This window comes from Scardinius erythrophthalmus (genome assembly GCF_964197995.2).
Source record: "Scardinius erythrophthalmus genome assembly, chromosome: 9".
NCBI classification, from domain to species: domain Eukaryota; kingdom Metazoa; phylum Chordata; class Actinopteri; order Cypriniformes; family Leuciscidae; genus Scardinius; species Scardinius erythrophthalmus.
This window is the reverse complement of record NC_138229.1, coordinates 9,227,147-9,243,714: the sequence shown is the minus strand read 5'-3', so window position 1 is coordinate 9,243,714 and position 16,568 is coordinate 9,227,147. Positions and strand designations below refer to the sequence as shown.

The 16,568-nt window shown below is 36.7% G+C and overlaps 2 protein-coding genes across 3 annotated transcripts in view; one reads left to right on the top strand and one right to left on the bottom strand.

Annotated features, from left to right (window-relative positions):
- yeats2 (YEATS domain containing 2) overlaps window positions 1–4,572 on the top strand; it is a 34,707-nt gene extending 30,135 nt beyond the window's left edge. Inside the window, exons 27-31 of one of the 2 annotated variants that reach the window (XM_081375373.1) lie at window positions 1,633–1,871; window positions 1,944–2,018; window positions 2,283–2,356; window positions 2,978–3,055; window positions 3,228–4,572. In XM_081375373.1, coding sequence (XP_081231499.1) covers window positions 1,633–1,871; window positions 1,944–2,018; window positions 2,283–2,356; window positions 2,978–3,055; window positions 3,228–3,270 — 509 coding nt within the window. In that variant the 3' untranslated portion in view covers window positions 3,271–4,572. Of the gene's footprint in view, window positions 1–1,632; window positions 1,872–1,943; window positions 2,019–2,282; window positions 2,357–2,977; window positions 3,056–3,227 lie in introns of those variants that run through there. The other variant, XM_081375374.1, reaches the window with a different exon arrangement.
- An 841-nt stretch (window positions 4,573–5,413) lies between these two features.
- map6d1 (MAP6 domain containing 1) lies at window positions 5,414–15,326 on the bottom strand. Its single transcript, XM_081373710.1, has 3 exons — window positions 14,515–15,326; window positions 12,590–12,812; window positions 5,414–6,287 (listed from the first exon to the last, which is right to left on the bottom strand). The coding sequence occupies exons 1-3, from the start codon at window positions 14,970–14,972 to the stop codon at window positions 6,216–6,218; spliced, it is 753 nt and encodes a 250-aa protein (XP_081229836.1). The 5' UTR covers window positions 14,973–15,326; the 3' UTR covers window positions 5,414–6,215.
- Window positions 15,327–16,568: the final 1,242 nt, after the last annotated feature.

Genomic DNA, 16,568 nt, shown 5'->3' with positions numbered 1-16,568 from the left:
TTGGGGTTAATGCTTTTACACTGTTAAATTTCCTTTTAATATTCAGTGGAATAATGTCTTCTCGTTGTACCCAGTTTATGAAAACGCTTATTATTGAGAACTTTTCACTGATTGTTTACAGTTTATGGAAGTTACATGGAGCGTAGGAAAATGCATTGTGAATCCATAATGCATTGTGATAAACTGATGGTGAATCCAAGAAGGAAAGTGTTGATTATGAATATTTTATTTGGCACTGAAAATGATGTCAGTTACATCCAGTGGACTGTTTCACCCAAATGTTGTTTTGTTTGTTTTTCTAATTAGAGGGTTGAGTCATTATCTTAGCTATGTGCTGACATCATACTCTATTGAAATCGAGTGTGAGGCATAATGCGCATCACAAGCGCTGTTTGTTTGAACAGACTGACCACTAATGGAGATGTTGTCCATAAGGAATGTTTTTAAATTAGTCACTAATGAGGTTTAGTTTTCAGTTAGCATGCTGCCTTAGAAAATATCCTGTGTAGACAGTAGATGGTGAGGATACTCACTAAGGAGTCTTGTTTGTTGTACTTTTTTTTTTTTGCCGCCTTTTTTTTGTACAGAGTAAAACATCCTTGGTTTTTTTTTTAAAAGGCACTATACAAACTATTAATAAAAATAACAAATAATTATTTGGCACTTTATAAACTATTATTAATAATAATAATAATAACAATTAATTATAATTAGGCACTATATAACTAATAATAATAATTATTATTATTATTATTATTATAATAAATTAATATAATAAACAATATTATATAAAACTATTATTATTAATAATAATTACTAATAATATGTTAATTGTAATAATTATTAGACAAAATACAAATGATTATTGATAAAAATAATAGTATTGTTGATGATGATGATAATAATAATAAATCATAAGGCACATTATAAACTATTATTTTAGTAATAGAAGTAGTAATGATAATAACAATAATTAATTATAATAATTATAATAATTATTAGGTACTATAAACTAATAATAATAATACATTTACACAAATATTAGGTTATATACGAACTATTATTATTATTAATAATTATTATAATATATTAATTATAATAATTATTAGGCAAAATACAAATGATTACTATTGATAAAAATAATTAGTATTATTGTTAATAATAATAAATAATTAAGGCACTTCATAAACTTATTTTTAATAGTAGTAGTAATAATAATGACAATATTATTATGATAATATATTACAACAATATAATAACAACAACAATAATATTTAATTAATTAATTATATTAATTATTAGGCACTATGAATAATGATAATAGTAATAATAATAAATGAATACAATAAATATCAGGTTATATACAAACTATTATTATTAATTATTATAATATATTAATTAATTATAATAATTATTAGGCAAAATACAAATGATTATTATTGATCAAAATAATAGTATTGTGAATAAATAAATTAAATAATAATAATGTTTGGAACCGTTGAACCGAGCCATAATGTAGATCAAGAGTATTGTTCGTTTTTGGTGTGTTTGTTTAGCTCTACTAGCTGCTGTTTTACACTAACACGTTTGTGTGTGTGTGTGTGTGTGTGTGTGTGTGTGTGTGTTTGTTAGAGTGTAGCTCGACTCTGACGGGCTGTGAGGAGTTGTCTCAACGTTTGGAGCAACTTCAGAAGATTCTGAAGGCGGAGCCTGACGAGGAAGATAATGAGCCTCTTGACATCATCAGTGTGAAAGACATAGACGCTGCCAAGGTCAAAGTCAAACTGGAACAGGAAGAGGCCGAACAGGAACCCAAGTTTTTCTTGGGGCGCTGCCCATCGACCCAGTTCATCAGAGACACGGCGGAGCAGGTGAGTGAGATTGAAATTTTCGTTGACTTTCTGCTGTGTCAGACATGTAACGATATGTTGTGTGTGTGTTAGATCGGTGTCACGCTGCAGCAGGTGGAGGTGGAGAAGAACGTTTTTGCTCCTGTCGTGGAGACCATGGTTCTTAAGGTAAATAGTCTGAGATTGAGTAATTTGTTTTTATTTTATGAGAGAAACTTACACTATGTACTTTTTGTTATTCTGTTTTTGTAAACAGAATCCACGACAAATCATGATTTTTTTTTTTTTTTTTTTTTGCTCATTCTGCTTTTGTTTGTCTTCTTTTTACTCTCGGTGAGAACAGAAAATGTTTCCTGAGAAGAACACAGTGTTATGAATTGATAATGCATTTTTAACATGCCAGTGCTGAATGTTGTCGAAATCTCTTCATAGGCTGTGGAGCAGTTTGCCAGTGAAATCCTCAGGGAGTCTTTGGCAAATGCCCATGGGAAAACCCAGCAAAACAGGTCAGTGTGTCCGCCCATATGCCAGTACAAGATTAATCAGGACAGATGGGTAAACCAGCAGGATTCAGAGTAAAAGCAGTTTTGTTCTTTTCAGATGGAGCTTGTAGCATTATTTCATGGTCAATTTTGATGAACTCTGAGCATTGAACTTCATCTAATGTGATTCTATCATGGTTGTGGGAAAGTGCTTTATGATAATGTGTAATTATCAGAGCACTGAGAATGGCTCATTAAAATCTGATTTATTTGAGTTGTAGAGCAGCTAAGCCCAGCCCTGAGAGAGAGAAGAGATCGGCTCAGTGCTGCTCTACTTACTCAGCACACACACACACACACACACACACACACACACACACACACACACACACACACTGATTGAGCAGAATATTTCATCAGGCTTTTATACATTCTTCTGTAACTGCCTTTTATAGTGTTGATCAGTCAAGCAGGAACTGGTCGATGTCTCGTACATTAACAGAAAGCAGCGGTTTGACAAGACTCTGAGACCACTCATTTAATGCTCAAAGTTCAATAACCCATTACACCAAGATAGCAAATGTACCGTGAGTTTTCTCTCTCTTTCCCATCCTTGTTTTCATCCCTCTCTTCTTGTCTCCACAGAACTCCGAGAGAGATATCGGCTATGGATGTGCATCAGGCCATTAGCTCTATTCCCACCTGTGATTTTCTGACTAATAGGTAATTTTGCTCTCATTATAGACTTCTCTATATTTTCTTTTTTCTCAACTATCATCAGCGTCTGTCATCAGCGTTCCCATGGTCTGGAACAAGCTGGAAACGTGAGGGCATTTTATTGCAGCTTTATTTATTCATTTTTGAATCTCTAGTACATAATCTCTGTCTCTGATAGGTACATGGGCATCATGGTGAAGGATGAAAGCCACGCTGACTGACTTCACCTCTTGGCATCTGACCACAGACGACACAGGTGGAATGTCACACACTAACTCATTCCCCTCACATTGTGTAAAGATGGAGAATGTGCAAGGGCTGATCAATCACAGGCGCAAATATCCTCTGACTTTCCCGTGGCGTAATTATTTAGGATGACAGCAGCTGCAGATACGAGAGTACTGAGCTCAAGGGAAAGATCACCACATGGATAGCAACGTAATCTTGACACGCTGCCTTAACAGCGTTCGTTTCGTATGGCTACATCACTCTATTTATATTTATTTTTCATGCTTTTTTCATGAATTCTGATATTTATGAACTATGGTCCCGTATATTAATGTAACCATCAGTACAATAACTACAGTCCAGTTATCTCTTGAGAAATGAGCAGGTACAGTAGATGCTTCATGCATCAAAGCTATTAACCGCTCTTCCATGATTCTGCTTACATTGAGACCCTCAATCTCTGAAAATGAAACTCATGATCACATGACCCTGCTCTGCCGCTGACACAGAACTGTTTAGCTTATATTAGTCTTAAAGGAATAGTTCACCCAAAAATGACTTCTGGAATTATTCACTCATCCTCATGTATTATTTCCAAATCTGCAACAACATTTTCAGTTTGGGGTATTACTTTAACCAGAAATGCAGACATTAAATGAGCCATTGAACTGTACAGAAAAACTATTACTTTTTCTGTACTTTACCAAGCAGGATTTATTTGGAGAAGGTAATTACTTTTCTTTTGTGCCGCTTATGTGAAATCATCCTCGTTCATTGTCTTTTTTTTATTGGGTCTTAAATGATCTTCTCATGTGGTTCTAAGAACTTTGGGTGGAGTTGAAATGTCCTTTTTGAGTCGCACGTCTTCACTTGTTTCACACTAGGGCAAAGAATGTCTAAGAAAAGTCTTAATCATGCCGTTTTCATATGAATCTTTTTCGTACAACTAGGATTTATGAAGGATTGAACTTCAGTGAGGGTGGAAGTTTTTTTTGTTTTCATTTGGGGGCATTGAGGAAAATGTGCAGATAGACAGGAGGCATTTGTGTGTTTGCTAAATCTGTTGTTTGGTGGGGTGTTATGTTTTGTCATACAACTAGCCTCGGTTTCTGTGTGTGTGCTTAAAACACATCAAGAATTGTTTTGGTGCGTTTGTGTGGATGGGATAGAATGAATTTGTGTGTGTTTATTCAGTGTTAAAGTCAGTCATTACTTGTCTAACCGAACTCCTGGATGTTTTACCTTTACATTGTGTATCAGAAAATGACTATTCTTGTATTAAAAACTAAGATGGATCCATCTGTCCTGATTTGTTCTATTCTTTTTCCAACTGCCAGTACAAATGAAATGTCGCGTAGCAAAATGGTGAACTTCAGAGAGATGCACGTGTAAGCAGATTTACCCACAACATTTAGCCACTTTTTCCAAGTTTTCGACAGAAAATGTAAAAATCGCATTGATTCGTAATTGCTTTTTGACACTTTAGTTTAGGGTCTAATTCTCACTATTAACTACGACTTTTGCCACAGTAAACTCCTAATTACTGCTCATTAATAGTTAGTAAGGTAGTTGTTAAGTTTAGGTATAGGGTAGAATCAGGGATGTAGAATATGGTCATGCAGAATAATGCATTAATATGTGCTTTATAAGTACTAATAAACAGCCACTATCCAAGTAATATGCCTGCTAATAAGCAACTATTTAATAGTATAGAATAGAATAGGACCCTAAACGTAGTGTTACCATTTTTGTGCTGCTTTAGAGAGAGTTCAAGTCTATTTAATAGACATGAAAATGTCTCTTGTAAATAGTTATGCTCAGGACTTAAATATTTAATTGGCTCTAAATTACCCTTAATCAATTCAATTTCTATAAATAATATAAATACATGGAAATGTCTCTTGTAAATAGTCAAGCTCAGCACTTTCCTTTTGCTCTGAATTGCTCTTTAAAGAGCGAGTTTTATAATAATTTTGAGTGACTTGTCAAAAGTCATGAAAATTCATTGGTCAAAAGGTGCATGTGTGTATCATTGCAGTCCCCCCCCCCCTGTTAGTTACAAGAACATGTGAGGTGTTTTTAAATCATAAATATTTGTAAGATGTGAATCAGCCAAATAATATGGAAGAGAATTTTAAGAATGTCATTTTTATTTAAACAGATTTGCCTTAGTTTCCCCATTTATCTCTAAACCAAATTTACAAAAAAAAACTTGGACAACCCAGAAATCAGTGAAATATTCTTAATGTTACAGTCTTTATGTGCGTTTCATAAAGGGTTAGTGAGTCTGGAGCAAGAAAGGGGTGATTGGAAATACCAGGCGTCCTCAGGCAGACATTAACAGATCGATAAAGGCAGACCAACATCATCACTATATACAAAATAATGCTATTAACAAGGCTCGTACAGGATACACACGCACATCCAGACACAGAGTTACTAGATTACACTTTTCTTTTAAAACATTTCTAATTGTGCATATTCAATCGCTTCATAAAACTATTACGAAACATGCAGATATTCATTCAGCAGGGACAGGGTGAGCTCAGCAGAATTTGAGGCCTTAAAACTTTCTCACACTCATACACTCTTACTCTCTTTCTCTTAAACCTGATCCGTCTTACAAACATATCATTCAAGTAGATGGTTGACATTTGAAGCATACATTCTCTTGCATAGATATTACATTGTGTAAATTTCCAGCAAAAATCCTCTAGTTCTGTAATTTCCTCAGTGGAATGATTTAGTTTGACTGATTTTGCTCTTCACAAGCTCTTGCTTTGAAACAGTTTCTAATCATCCTTAGGCATTTTCTTCCTCTGATTATCCTAGTCTCTCAGAATAACATTCAGGTGTCTCTTTAGACATTCCTTTTTCAAAATGGTCTTCTCTTCTAGTGAAAGGCTGAATCAGACGTGAGTGTGGGGAGCTTGATGGATCATATGTTGAAGATCCTGGATTTGCTTTGAAAGACAGCAGATGGATTTGGTGACAGTTTAGTCTTCGGCTCCTGTTACACAAAAACATTTTTGTTAAAATCATTTTTTTTAAAAAAAAGGTCAAAATCTGTTAAAAAAAAAGTTAATAAATACCATTCAAAGTTTGGAGATTAGTAAAATCATTTAAAGGAATAGTTCACCCAAAAATGAATATTCTGTCATTAATTACTCACCCTCCACCAGACTCGATCGAATTTAGGCTTTTATTGACATAAACATTGAGGACATAAACAGAAGCCAATCCGAACCTGCGTAACACATGAGAACGAACCTCATTGGTTCTCGTAAGCCAAGCGAACTTGCTTGAGCTTCCGTTTACCACAACTGATGTGTGAGTTGATGAATGTTTATATATGAATAAAGCCTAAATTCAATCTGTTCATCATATAAAGCGATCGAGTCTTCAGAAAATTTGGACTAAAACACTCAGTTTTATGATCTTTTTATTAACTTTTGAAATGTCAAAGTGGTCGTTGTGTAGCTGTCAATGGAGACAGCTGAAAGGTCTCAGATTTCATCAAAAAGATCTTCATTTGTTACGAAGATGAACAAAAGACTTACTGGTTTGGAACGACATGGGGGTGAGTGATTAACGCTTTCTTATGTTCACCAAAGCTGCATTTATGTGATCAAAAATAAATTAAAATCAGTAAAATTGCTGAAGTATTATTACCATTTATAACAACCATTTTCTGTTTTAAAATATTTTAAACTAATTTATTGGTCTGATAGAAGAGTTGAATTTTCTGCATCCTGAATTTTTCACATGATCCTTCAGATTCTCGGTGCTTAAGAAACATTACTTATCAATGTTGAAAACAGTTGCACTGTGTATTTTTTTTATTTGCTGCTCTGATATGGCACTTCTCAGGCCAAGCCTGAATTTACATTTACAATTTTCATCTAAAATGCAAGTAGTTGGAAAAAAAACCATAAGGTCATGTAATACTCCCCTCCTCTTCTGCAGCACAGGGTGTTGTGGGACATATTAGCCTAAAATGTATGCACACTTCAAAAATCCACTAAAAATAGAGCACAATTTGGGCAGCTTTAGCATACTATTTAAGTACTATAATTTGGGATGTGCTCGTCCAAGTCACACATTATAGAATATAATCTCCCTTCACCCTGCCTCCATCTTTTGTTCTTTGTTCTTTGCCTTGTTCTCTCTCGTTCTCTCTCTCTCTCTCTCTCTCCCTTTGACATCTAATAAGAGTTTGCTATATGAGAAGCCAAGCAGTGAGGTGAAAATTAGATTTATGATCTACTAAATCTTGTTCTCTTTCACACACACTCTCACACTGTTTAGCGTTTCTAGAATAAGAACTCGACACCCTCAGCCACACAGACTCGCTTAAAGCAGCAGACACTGTCCATCCCTCAGGTCTTCAGAATGGCATACTACCAATTACTGCTGGAAATGCTTTATGAATTAATAATGCTGCGTTCACGTCATGTCGGAATTACCATAAAAATCAAGTCGAACACATTTTAAATCTGCAGTGGTCAGGTGGTACAATTCGTTTTTTTTTTTACACATTGTACTTGCGTACATCTTCTACAAGCACGTAAAGGCTTTTCGTTTTTACAGTCCAGAATTGTTACGGTAATTATGACATGGCTTGAACACACCATAATATTGCATCCACAGTATGCAAATTTGGCCATTGAGACTGCCAACAAACGTAAAAATTATTTCTGAAATGATAAGAGGGCTTGTTTCGAAAGACTTTTGCACAGTACTATATGCACTACAGTTCAAAAGGTTTGGGTCAGTAAGATAATAAGCCATTATTTTATTCCGAAAAGACATTAAATTGATCAGAAGTGACATTTATAAAGACATTTAAAATGTTTCAAAAGATTGCGATTTTCAATAAATGCTGTTCTTTTGAAGTATCTATTCAAAGAATTTTTTAAAAAAGTATCACAGTTTCAACAAAAATATTAACCAGTACAACTCTTTTCAGCATTGATAATAAATGTTTCATGAGCAGCAAATCAGCATATTAGGATGATTTCTGAAGGATCGTGTGACTGGAGTAATGATGATAAAAATTCAGCTTTGCCATCACGTGAATAAATGACATTTAAAATATAGTATGCAGTATACAGTACAGTAATATTCCACTTTGAACATGGCCCACTTCTGTCTGTCATCTGACATAGGCTGCTGACCATCAGCGCTGTCGTATGGGAAACTGATGTCAACTTAAAAGCTTATATAATCTGTTTAGCTGTCATTTAAGGTCACATGACAACTTATGAAACCCTGGGATTTATTCGCCGTGAAACCTGTGCAGGTTTGATCTCTACAACAGTGTTTCTCAAAGTCTTGCTCCTGGAACCCTGCAGATTTTGAATCGTTTTATCTAACACAGCTAAACCAACTCAATTCATCAGCAGAGTGATCCATGACCTCATTTAGGGTACATTTACACGACAATGATGTACTAAAAATGCGAAAACAGCTAAAAAAAAAAAAAAAAAAAAAAAAAAAAACGCTGTATTTTGCTGCCAGACCAGTAGATGTCGATGTCACTTTGTAATGAAAAACTCCTATAGACTGAACAAATATACGCATGCGCATGACGTCACCGTTTTCACAAATTCACGTTTTTGTTGTTTACATGGAGACGATAGCACTTTGAAACCTGTTTGCAAAAGTTTGCGTTTTCAGGCCCCCCAAAACAGTGTTTTCGTGTAAATGAACAGCCAAAATGTTTTTAGTTGAAACCAGTGTCGTGTAAACGGCCCCATCAGTGAGACAACTAAAATGTGCTTTATAAATCTATGAATCAATTTCAATAGCAAACAGAGTGTGATCAAATTTCCTTGGTTTCATGAAGCTTGTAATAAACTATGGAAGCTTGTTTCATCCAGGGAATACAAACGAGAGTATGTTCACACGACAACGATGTACTAAAAACGGAAAAGTTTTTCCCTTTGCTTTTTTTGTGTACAGAGGACAATGTTGGCAAAACGATCCCGTTCAAACGGATCCACGAAAACATTTAAAACGCTGTATTATTCATGCCAGGCCAGTAGATGCCGATGTCACTTTACATGCGTTTTCACACATTCACATTTCTGCAGTTTACACAATAACGGTATTGTTTTCTAAAACTTTCACTTTGAAACCCGTTTTCAAAAGTTTGCGTTTTCAGCATAGACTGTAAAAAAATATGGATGTATGGATAAACGAAAATGGGCAAAAAGGCGGGATTAGCTGAGGTGACGTGATGGCTAACAGACAGCAGACAAACGGCCCCTGTCACTCAAGTGACCACGCCCTTAATTATGCACGAACTTTAAGCATGAATATAATTTAAACGGATGAGTTATAAAAAGAATTCACCCCCCTCACAATTGTCATGAAGGCCAAAATTAGCTGTATAGACCAAAACCACTTTTTGTTTTTTTTCTGCTGTAAAGTTGGGTATATTAACATGGGTGGTCTATGGGATTAACTCTCTCGGAGCCTGTCTCTAGCGGCCAGTCGATGAATTGCAGTTTAAGCCACTTCCGTGTTGGATTCAAGAGAGAGACCGGAAGGTTGCCGCTTGGTTTTCAGGCCACCAAAACGCAGCTGTCGCGTAAATGAACGGCCAAAACGCATAAAAGTTTTCAGTTTTTAGTAGTGTCGTGTAAACGGCCTCTGAAAAAGGTGATTGCAACTTTTTATCTCACAATTCTAAGTTTATATATCGCAATTCTGACTTTATAACTTGAAATTGCTACTTTATATCTCATTCTGAGAGAAAAGTCATACTCTCAAACTCTCAATTTTTCTCACAATTGCAAATTTATATCCTGCTATTCTGACTTTTTTTTCTCAGAACTGAGATATTAACTCGCAATTGCGAGAAAAAAGTGAGAATTGTGAGATAAAAAGTCGGCAGAAACTAGCTTCCATAATAAACTGATGGTCTTACAGAAAACAATAATGAAATAATTGCCACTTAAAGGGATAGTTCACTTTGAAATTAAATTTTGGTATGTTTTAGCTTACCTCAAGGGCATCCAAGATGTAGGTGTCTTTTTTTCCGCAGTAGTTTCAATTTTTATATTTTTAGGTCAAACCGTTCTTGTCTGACAGTCATTTAATGCAGGTCTATGGTCACTGTCTCGAAGTCTATATATATCTATGCACCAGTCTGCATACACGTCACACACTAGGATGCGCTCGCGCCCTCAGATCACTTGGACGTGGCTGTGTTACAAGAGGTAAAAACTATATAAATACTGTTCGTTTTCCCACACAAACCGCTCGTTTCGTGTCTTAGGCCATCAATGTGTACTTACGATGGGGAATTGTTTAATTTGGACGATGGGGAATTGTTTTAATTTGGACTCTGTGCATGCTCTTTGAGACAGTGACCATAGACCTGCATTAAATGACTGACAGACAAGAACGGTTTGACCTAAAAATATCAAAATTGAAACTACTGCGGGAAAAAAGACACCTACATCTTGGATGCCCTTGAGGTAAGCTAAAACATACCGAAATTTAATTTCAAAGTGAACTATCCCTTTAAAGAATTAAGAATGATCATCTGGTTTTGTCTCTCCAATAAGTGTTTAAGAAGAGTGGACGGTCAGTCTGCCTTTTTCAGTTAAATTAGATGCATCATCTGGAGGGAGATTGGGAGGGCAGGACGAGTTGTGTGTGAGTTAAACCCTTGGGACAGCTTAAATAATGCCAGCTGGCTCAGTCACGCAAGTCTCCAGTGGACTAGACTCTATCAGTACGGTTACACATACACATGACCCACACAATGTAAGCATATCAGCCTCACAGTATGATCCAGCAGCTGCATGTTCAACATTATCAGCGTTCTCATTGTATGTTAAAATCTCTCATAGAGATCCAACTACAGTCATAGAGGGATATCAGACCCGTACAACCATCATAAAAAAAACATCAGACTAGTGGATCTATATGACAACTTGACAAATGGAGCAGTGCCGAGGTTATGAAGGGAAAAGTTACAACTCAATCACAGAGACTTTTAAACCAGGAGCACAAATGCTTCACAAATTCTCATAGATCTGCCTCAGACTCCTGGCATTGTGTTTCTTTTCTCACTGGTCATGTGTGAGGTATGACAGCTTGCGTTACCCAGAGAGTAATTAGGACTAATTGATGAACCCTAATTAGTGCATTCTTTACTGCAGAGGTCTCAATCCTGCTCTTTTACTGGACAGTGGGTCTCCATGAGCAGGGTTGAAGACCTCTGATGTGCAAAAGCTTCAGCAGTAGCTGTTAGTTTGGATCATTATTGACAGGTAGCGCTCAGACTAGATTCACACAACGGGACACAGGAGCGGGTCACCGATTACATAACTCCAATGAATCAGCGCTTCTACCAGATCAGCTGGACTGACCTAAAACTCTCATTTGTCCCAGAAAGGGATCAGTGTTAAAAATAATAATAATTTAATTGCATATTAGGCTTGATTTAGCAGATTAACCTAAAAGGTTACGCAAATCAACATCTCTGCTTACATAATTATGGGTTAAATGCTGATGATTACCACAGAAAGTCATTTTCATTTGTCAATTACATAGGTTATGGCCACAAGTTCATTTGCCTAGAAAAGTAAAACCACTTCAAAAGGATTATGTCAACTTTACAGCTCAAATATCAAATGTGAATAATTCATGCAAATGCTTTGACAACTATAAGATTTGCATATTTCTGCTAAAACTGTCCCATACTTTTACCCTGTAGGCTTCCATTTCATTTTTTTCCTGTTATGCAAAGCTGAATTTCCAACATCATTACTCCAGTCTTCAGTGTCACATGATCCTTCAGAAATCATCCTAATATGCTGGTTTGCTGCTCAAGAAACATTTCTTGTTATTAATGTTGATAACATTGTGCTGCTTCATATTTTTGTGGAAACAGTGATTTTTTTTTTTTTTCAGGATTCTTTGAAAAATAGAAAGTTTGAAACATAACATTTATTAATTTTTTTGTTTGTTGGTCATTTAAATCTATACTGTCACTTGTGATCGATTTAATGTATACTTTCTGAATTATTAATTAAAAAAAATATATATATATATATATATATATATAATTTTTTTTTTTTTTAGAGAGAGAGAGAGAAATTTCTCTTCTTGATAAAACTTATTTTTTGTGACTGAGCTTGGTTTTCCACATTGATCTCCTGCTGATTATATCACAGAAGCAGTTCAGTCTCATTCTGCTGAGCATGGTCTGAAAGTTTCTGTCACATCAGCGGCTGTCAGATTTGAACTCCTCTTCTTCTCCACACGTCTCCTCTGATCTGTCCTCACACTCACCTCCGGTTTCATGCTGATCTCTGTCCTGTGTGTGTGTGCTCTCTCTGACAGACCGTGTGTGCTGGTCTCCTGTACCCCGTCCGTGTGTCTGTGTGTGTCCGTGCTGAAGGCGGCCTGGTAGCTGGTCTCCGCCGGGGGCTTGTCAGCACCTGTGCCCAGGGAGGTGGGCCGTTTGTGGCCAGGCTTTGGCGGCCGGGCTCCAGACCAAGGCTGGTACTCCTGTCTGATTCCAGAGAAAGATAAAATGTATCAGACAGGGACAGAAAAAGACAGACAGGCAAAAACAGAGAGGGAGCCCTGAGGATCTGCAGTGAAGAGCAGCAGATGTCACGCTGAGTTAAAGTCAGGCTGCAAAATGAGAGCCACAGGTGCCCACCATTACAAGTAACGCACTTTACGTAATCAGATTACTTTTCCCAGTAACTAGTAAAGTAACGCATTACTATTACATTTACAACAAAATATCTGAATTACTTTTTCCCCCCACGTATAGACAGACAGCTCTCCTGTCCCCATGTTGAGAGAAATCGGGAGTGAAAGGCAAAGGTGTTGTGTGAACATGATGGTTATTCGTTCTAGACTAAAGAAACAGATTCGGTATTCCTCCAAATGAACGATAACGGTGAAAATGCAAACTCAGAAAATACTACAAACCTACAATAATTAAATGTTAAATTACACAAATATACTTTATGTATTTAATTTCAATTTATTAAGCAATGTCTTTGCTGCTGACCTTTGATGATCCAATTCAACCATACTAATAAGCAAAAATTACTTTAGACAAGCATCACATTATATTTTTTTTTTTGCTGAAGTAAGGGTTTTAAACTTGTCCTGCGATCCAGAATGGTGGCGCAGCTGAAATGTTTATTTGACCTGCGCTCTCTACTGGCATGCATTTGCATTTCCTTCAGTCTGAGGCTTTACATTTGCCAAAAATAGAACTTTTTTGTTATTAAAAAACAAGCAAGCCTAGCCCAGATGAGAAAAAGTAACAACAAATTACTTTACATAATAAGTAACTCAGAAACACAATTAGTTACTTTTTAAAAGTAACTTTCCCCACCATAGATTTACTTCAGCATAACCTGTATGAAAAATGATGCTCACTATCCGTATCTCTACATTCCTGTTCAGAAATTTAGAAGGGAAACAAAATTTTGCGAATCTATGAAATGTTTGGGTGAATAATAGTAGGCTATGGTTTTATATGATCACAGCATTCACAGATCACATCCTTTAACCAAAGGCTGATGAACGCAGAGGACTGTTCATAATTCATTCTGTTCTCATTAAATAACTGTTTTATCATATGTGATTATTTTAGTTTCATTCCAGTCTTTCATGAGCCGTCAGATGAAATATGCATGACAGTGATCACACTGTCTGAAAATCACTGCAATGCACAACCATTACAACCACACGAGTCCCTTTACAGCACCACAGCAAACTATCTTCAAAGAAAGGACACTTTTCTCTGCACAATAAATCAATGAAAGCTATCAGGCAAATATATTCCCCAGCAGCAATTTATTTAGTGGACATATCTCAAAGATACCACATTTTATCGGTCATACAAAATAAAAAATAAGTGTTATTATTATTACACTTTATTTAAGAGTAGTATATTTGGTGCATAAAAATTGAGAAAAGATTGTCCATAGTACTATGGATTTTTTTTTTTTTTTTTGTCGCCGTACATAGGCTAAAATAAAATAAAATAAAAATATTATTATTATTGGGAATTTTTATCTAGCCTGTGTGATTTGTATAAGTAGGCTAAAAAAAATAAACTCCCATAGCAATCTTAGCTGGATCAGTAAAATCGATTTACTCATGATTCTGATAATAACTAACTGTTGAGAAGTGTGAGTGAGTTGCAGTGAACGAGATGTGCTGAAGAACAGCAGGAACATCAGTACCTGTATGAGCTGATCTGATCTCCTCTCTGCCGGCCGCCCCGCTCCTGTCTCTCCGCCCCGTCAGAGTAACCGTTCACCGGGCTGTCCGTCAAAGCTTTCCCTCCGTTACTAATCCAGGGAAAGTTGTCCTTTTTCGGGATGGGCCAGGGTTTGTAATCCTGTTTATACTGGGTGATGCTTGGGAAAGGCACACTCGAGGGATGGTAGTCCTCGCGGGGTTTATAACTCGGTTCGGTCCGTCCCCGGTGTGGCCGCCGGACTCCAGCAGCGTGATCCGGCGTTACGAAGTCGACGCTCGGTGCCTGCTCCGTGGAGACGAGTTTGGTGACGGATCGCACCTCATGCTCCGCGATGTCCGAGTAGTTCTGAATCGTTAGCGGAACCGACAAATCCGATTTATCGAACTGGTTCCAGAAGCGAGCCAAGCAACAGACTCTGCTGATACACGGCCAAGCCATTGCTATTAAATAAACCAAACCAAAAAGCAAAATAAAAAGAAAGAAAACACAGGAAAAAAAAATGCGATGAAGCACTAGATTACATGAAGGTATGTGAGCGCGTGTCCGTTCCTCGAGAACTGCGCGAGACCGTTCGGTGTCGGGACACTGTCATTGCACATTCATCTCACGTGATTTGCAGTTGATGCAGAAAAAATAATAATCCATAAAGATCCGAGTCGGTGACCCGTGCGCACCTCACTGCTGTTTTCCCTGACAAAGCTCAACTTAATGCCCTAAACCCCTCTTTTAATCAAAACCTGTAGTGCGCTTCCTTCTACCTAGACAGCTTTTCTGGGCATCATCGGCGCGCGCAGCTGACTCAGATAGCAACTGATGTACAAAAATGCTGTCGACACTGGCTAAAAGTAGGTTACTATAATTTTCTCTTGATAGATTACCATGGTAACTTTCTCTCAAGTAGGCATGTCGACTACACGTTTAGGCCTACATGCCTAGGCTACTCCAGAGAAAGTAGGCATTTCTACTCCGTCTAAAACCATTTTAAACAGCATTGCTAATTCTTTTAAAGTTAATATGCATGAGCTCAAATTCATTTAGAGACTTTATGGAGTATTTTTAGTTTTGACAAATAACTTATCACACCGCAGGACCGGAGATTAAAACGGTGACTAGTTTCCAATCGTCTGAGACCACTGGCCTATATAGCTGAATTAAAATTTTAATAGCCTAACTAAAAAGCTGTATTAAAAAAAAAAAAATCTGTTCTAAGATATAAATATATCGATAAAGTTAATGATGTACCAAATTGGACATTCTGAAGTCCAAGTTTTCTATTCAAATGATAACACTTTATTTTACAGTGCCCTTGTACACATAACATGTAGTTACTGATAACAACAAATTATGCATAATTACACGCAATTAACCCTAAACCCAACCCTATATTAAGTACTTCAGTTTTTAAATGTATAATTACACTGTAACCCAAAAATATCTTTTTTTTTTCTTCACTAGAGGTCTCAAACCTGGAACCCACTGCGTACCAACATGCCCATATTACCATTTGGTACCATTGAGGGTACAGCCACAGTACTTTTTTTTTTTTTGTAAGGACAGGTAAGCAGCTCACAGGTTTTGACAGCCAGTTTGCAGTTTGAGCCATTCAAATCAGTTGCTGCAAACCAAATCCGACAGATTCATCCACAAACACATCTCTCTGAGATACACAAACAACTGCTGTTTCAGCTCGACATCCTTCAGGCTGTCAAAACAAACATCCAAACTCAGATTTAATGACATACGCCAGGAAGCAGTTGAATGTGCTGATTTCTGGCATATTTTGGCTTGATATTTCAGTAATGAAGTCTATGGCTCTGTTTTTCCACCCGATAAGCACAAGCCCATTAACAGGTCAATTACACAAGCACCCACCTCTCATTACTGCTGTCAGTGCGAGTGCTGCGCCTGCGCCACTACATTTCTCACTCTATGCTCTTTGAATAACCAGTGTGGGCAATTCACTGCCCGGCTACTTTAGGTTTTATTTTTCATAAACTGTGGGTGTTATTTTTTTTGTGGGCGTAAGTCATCTGT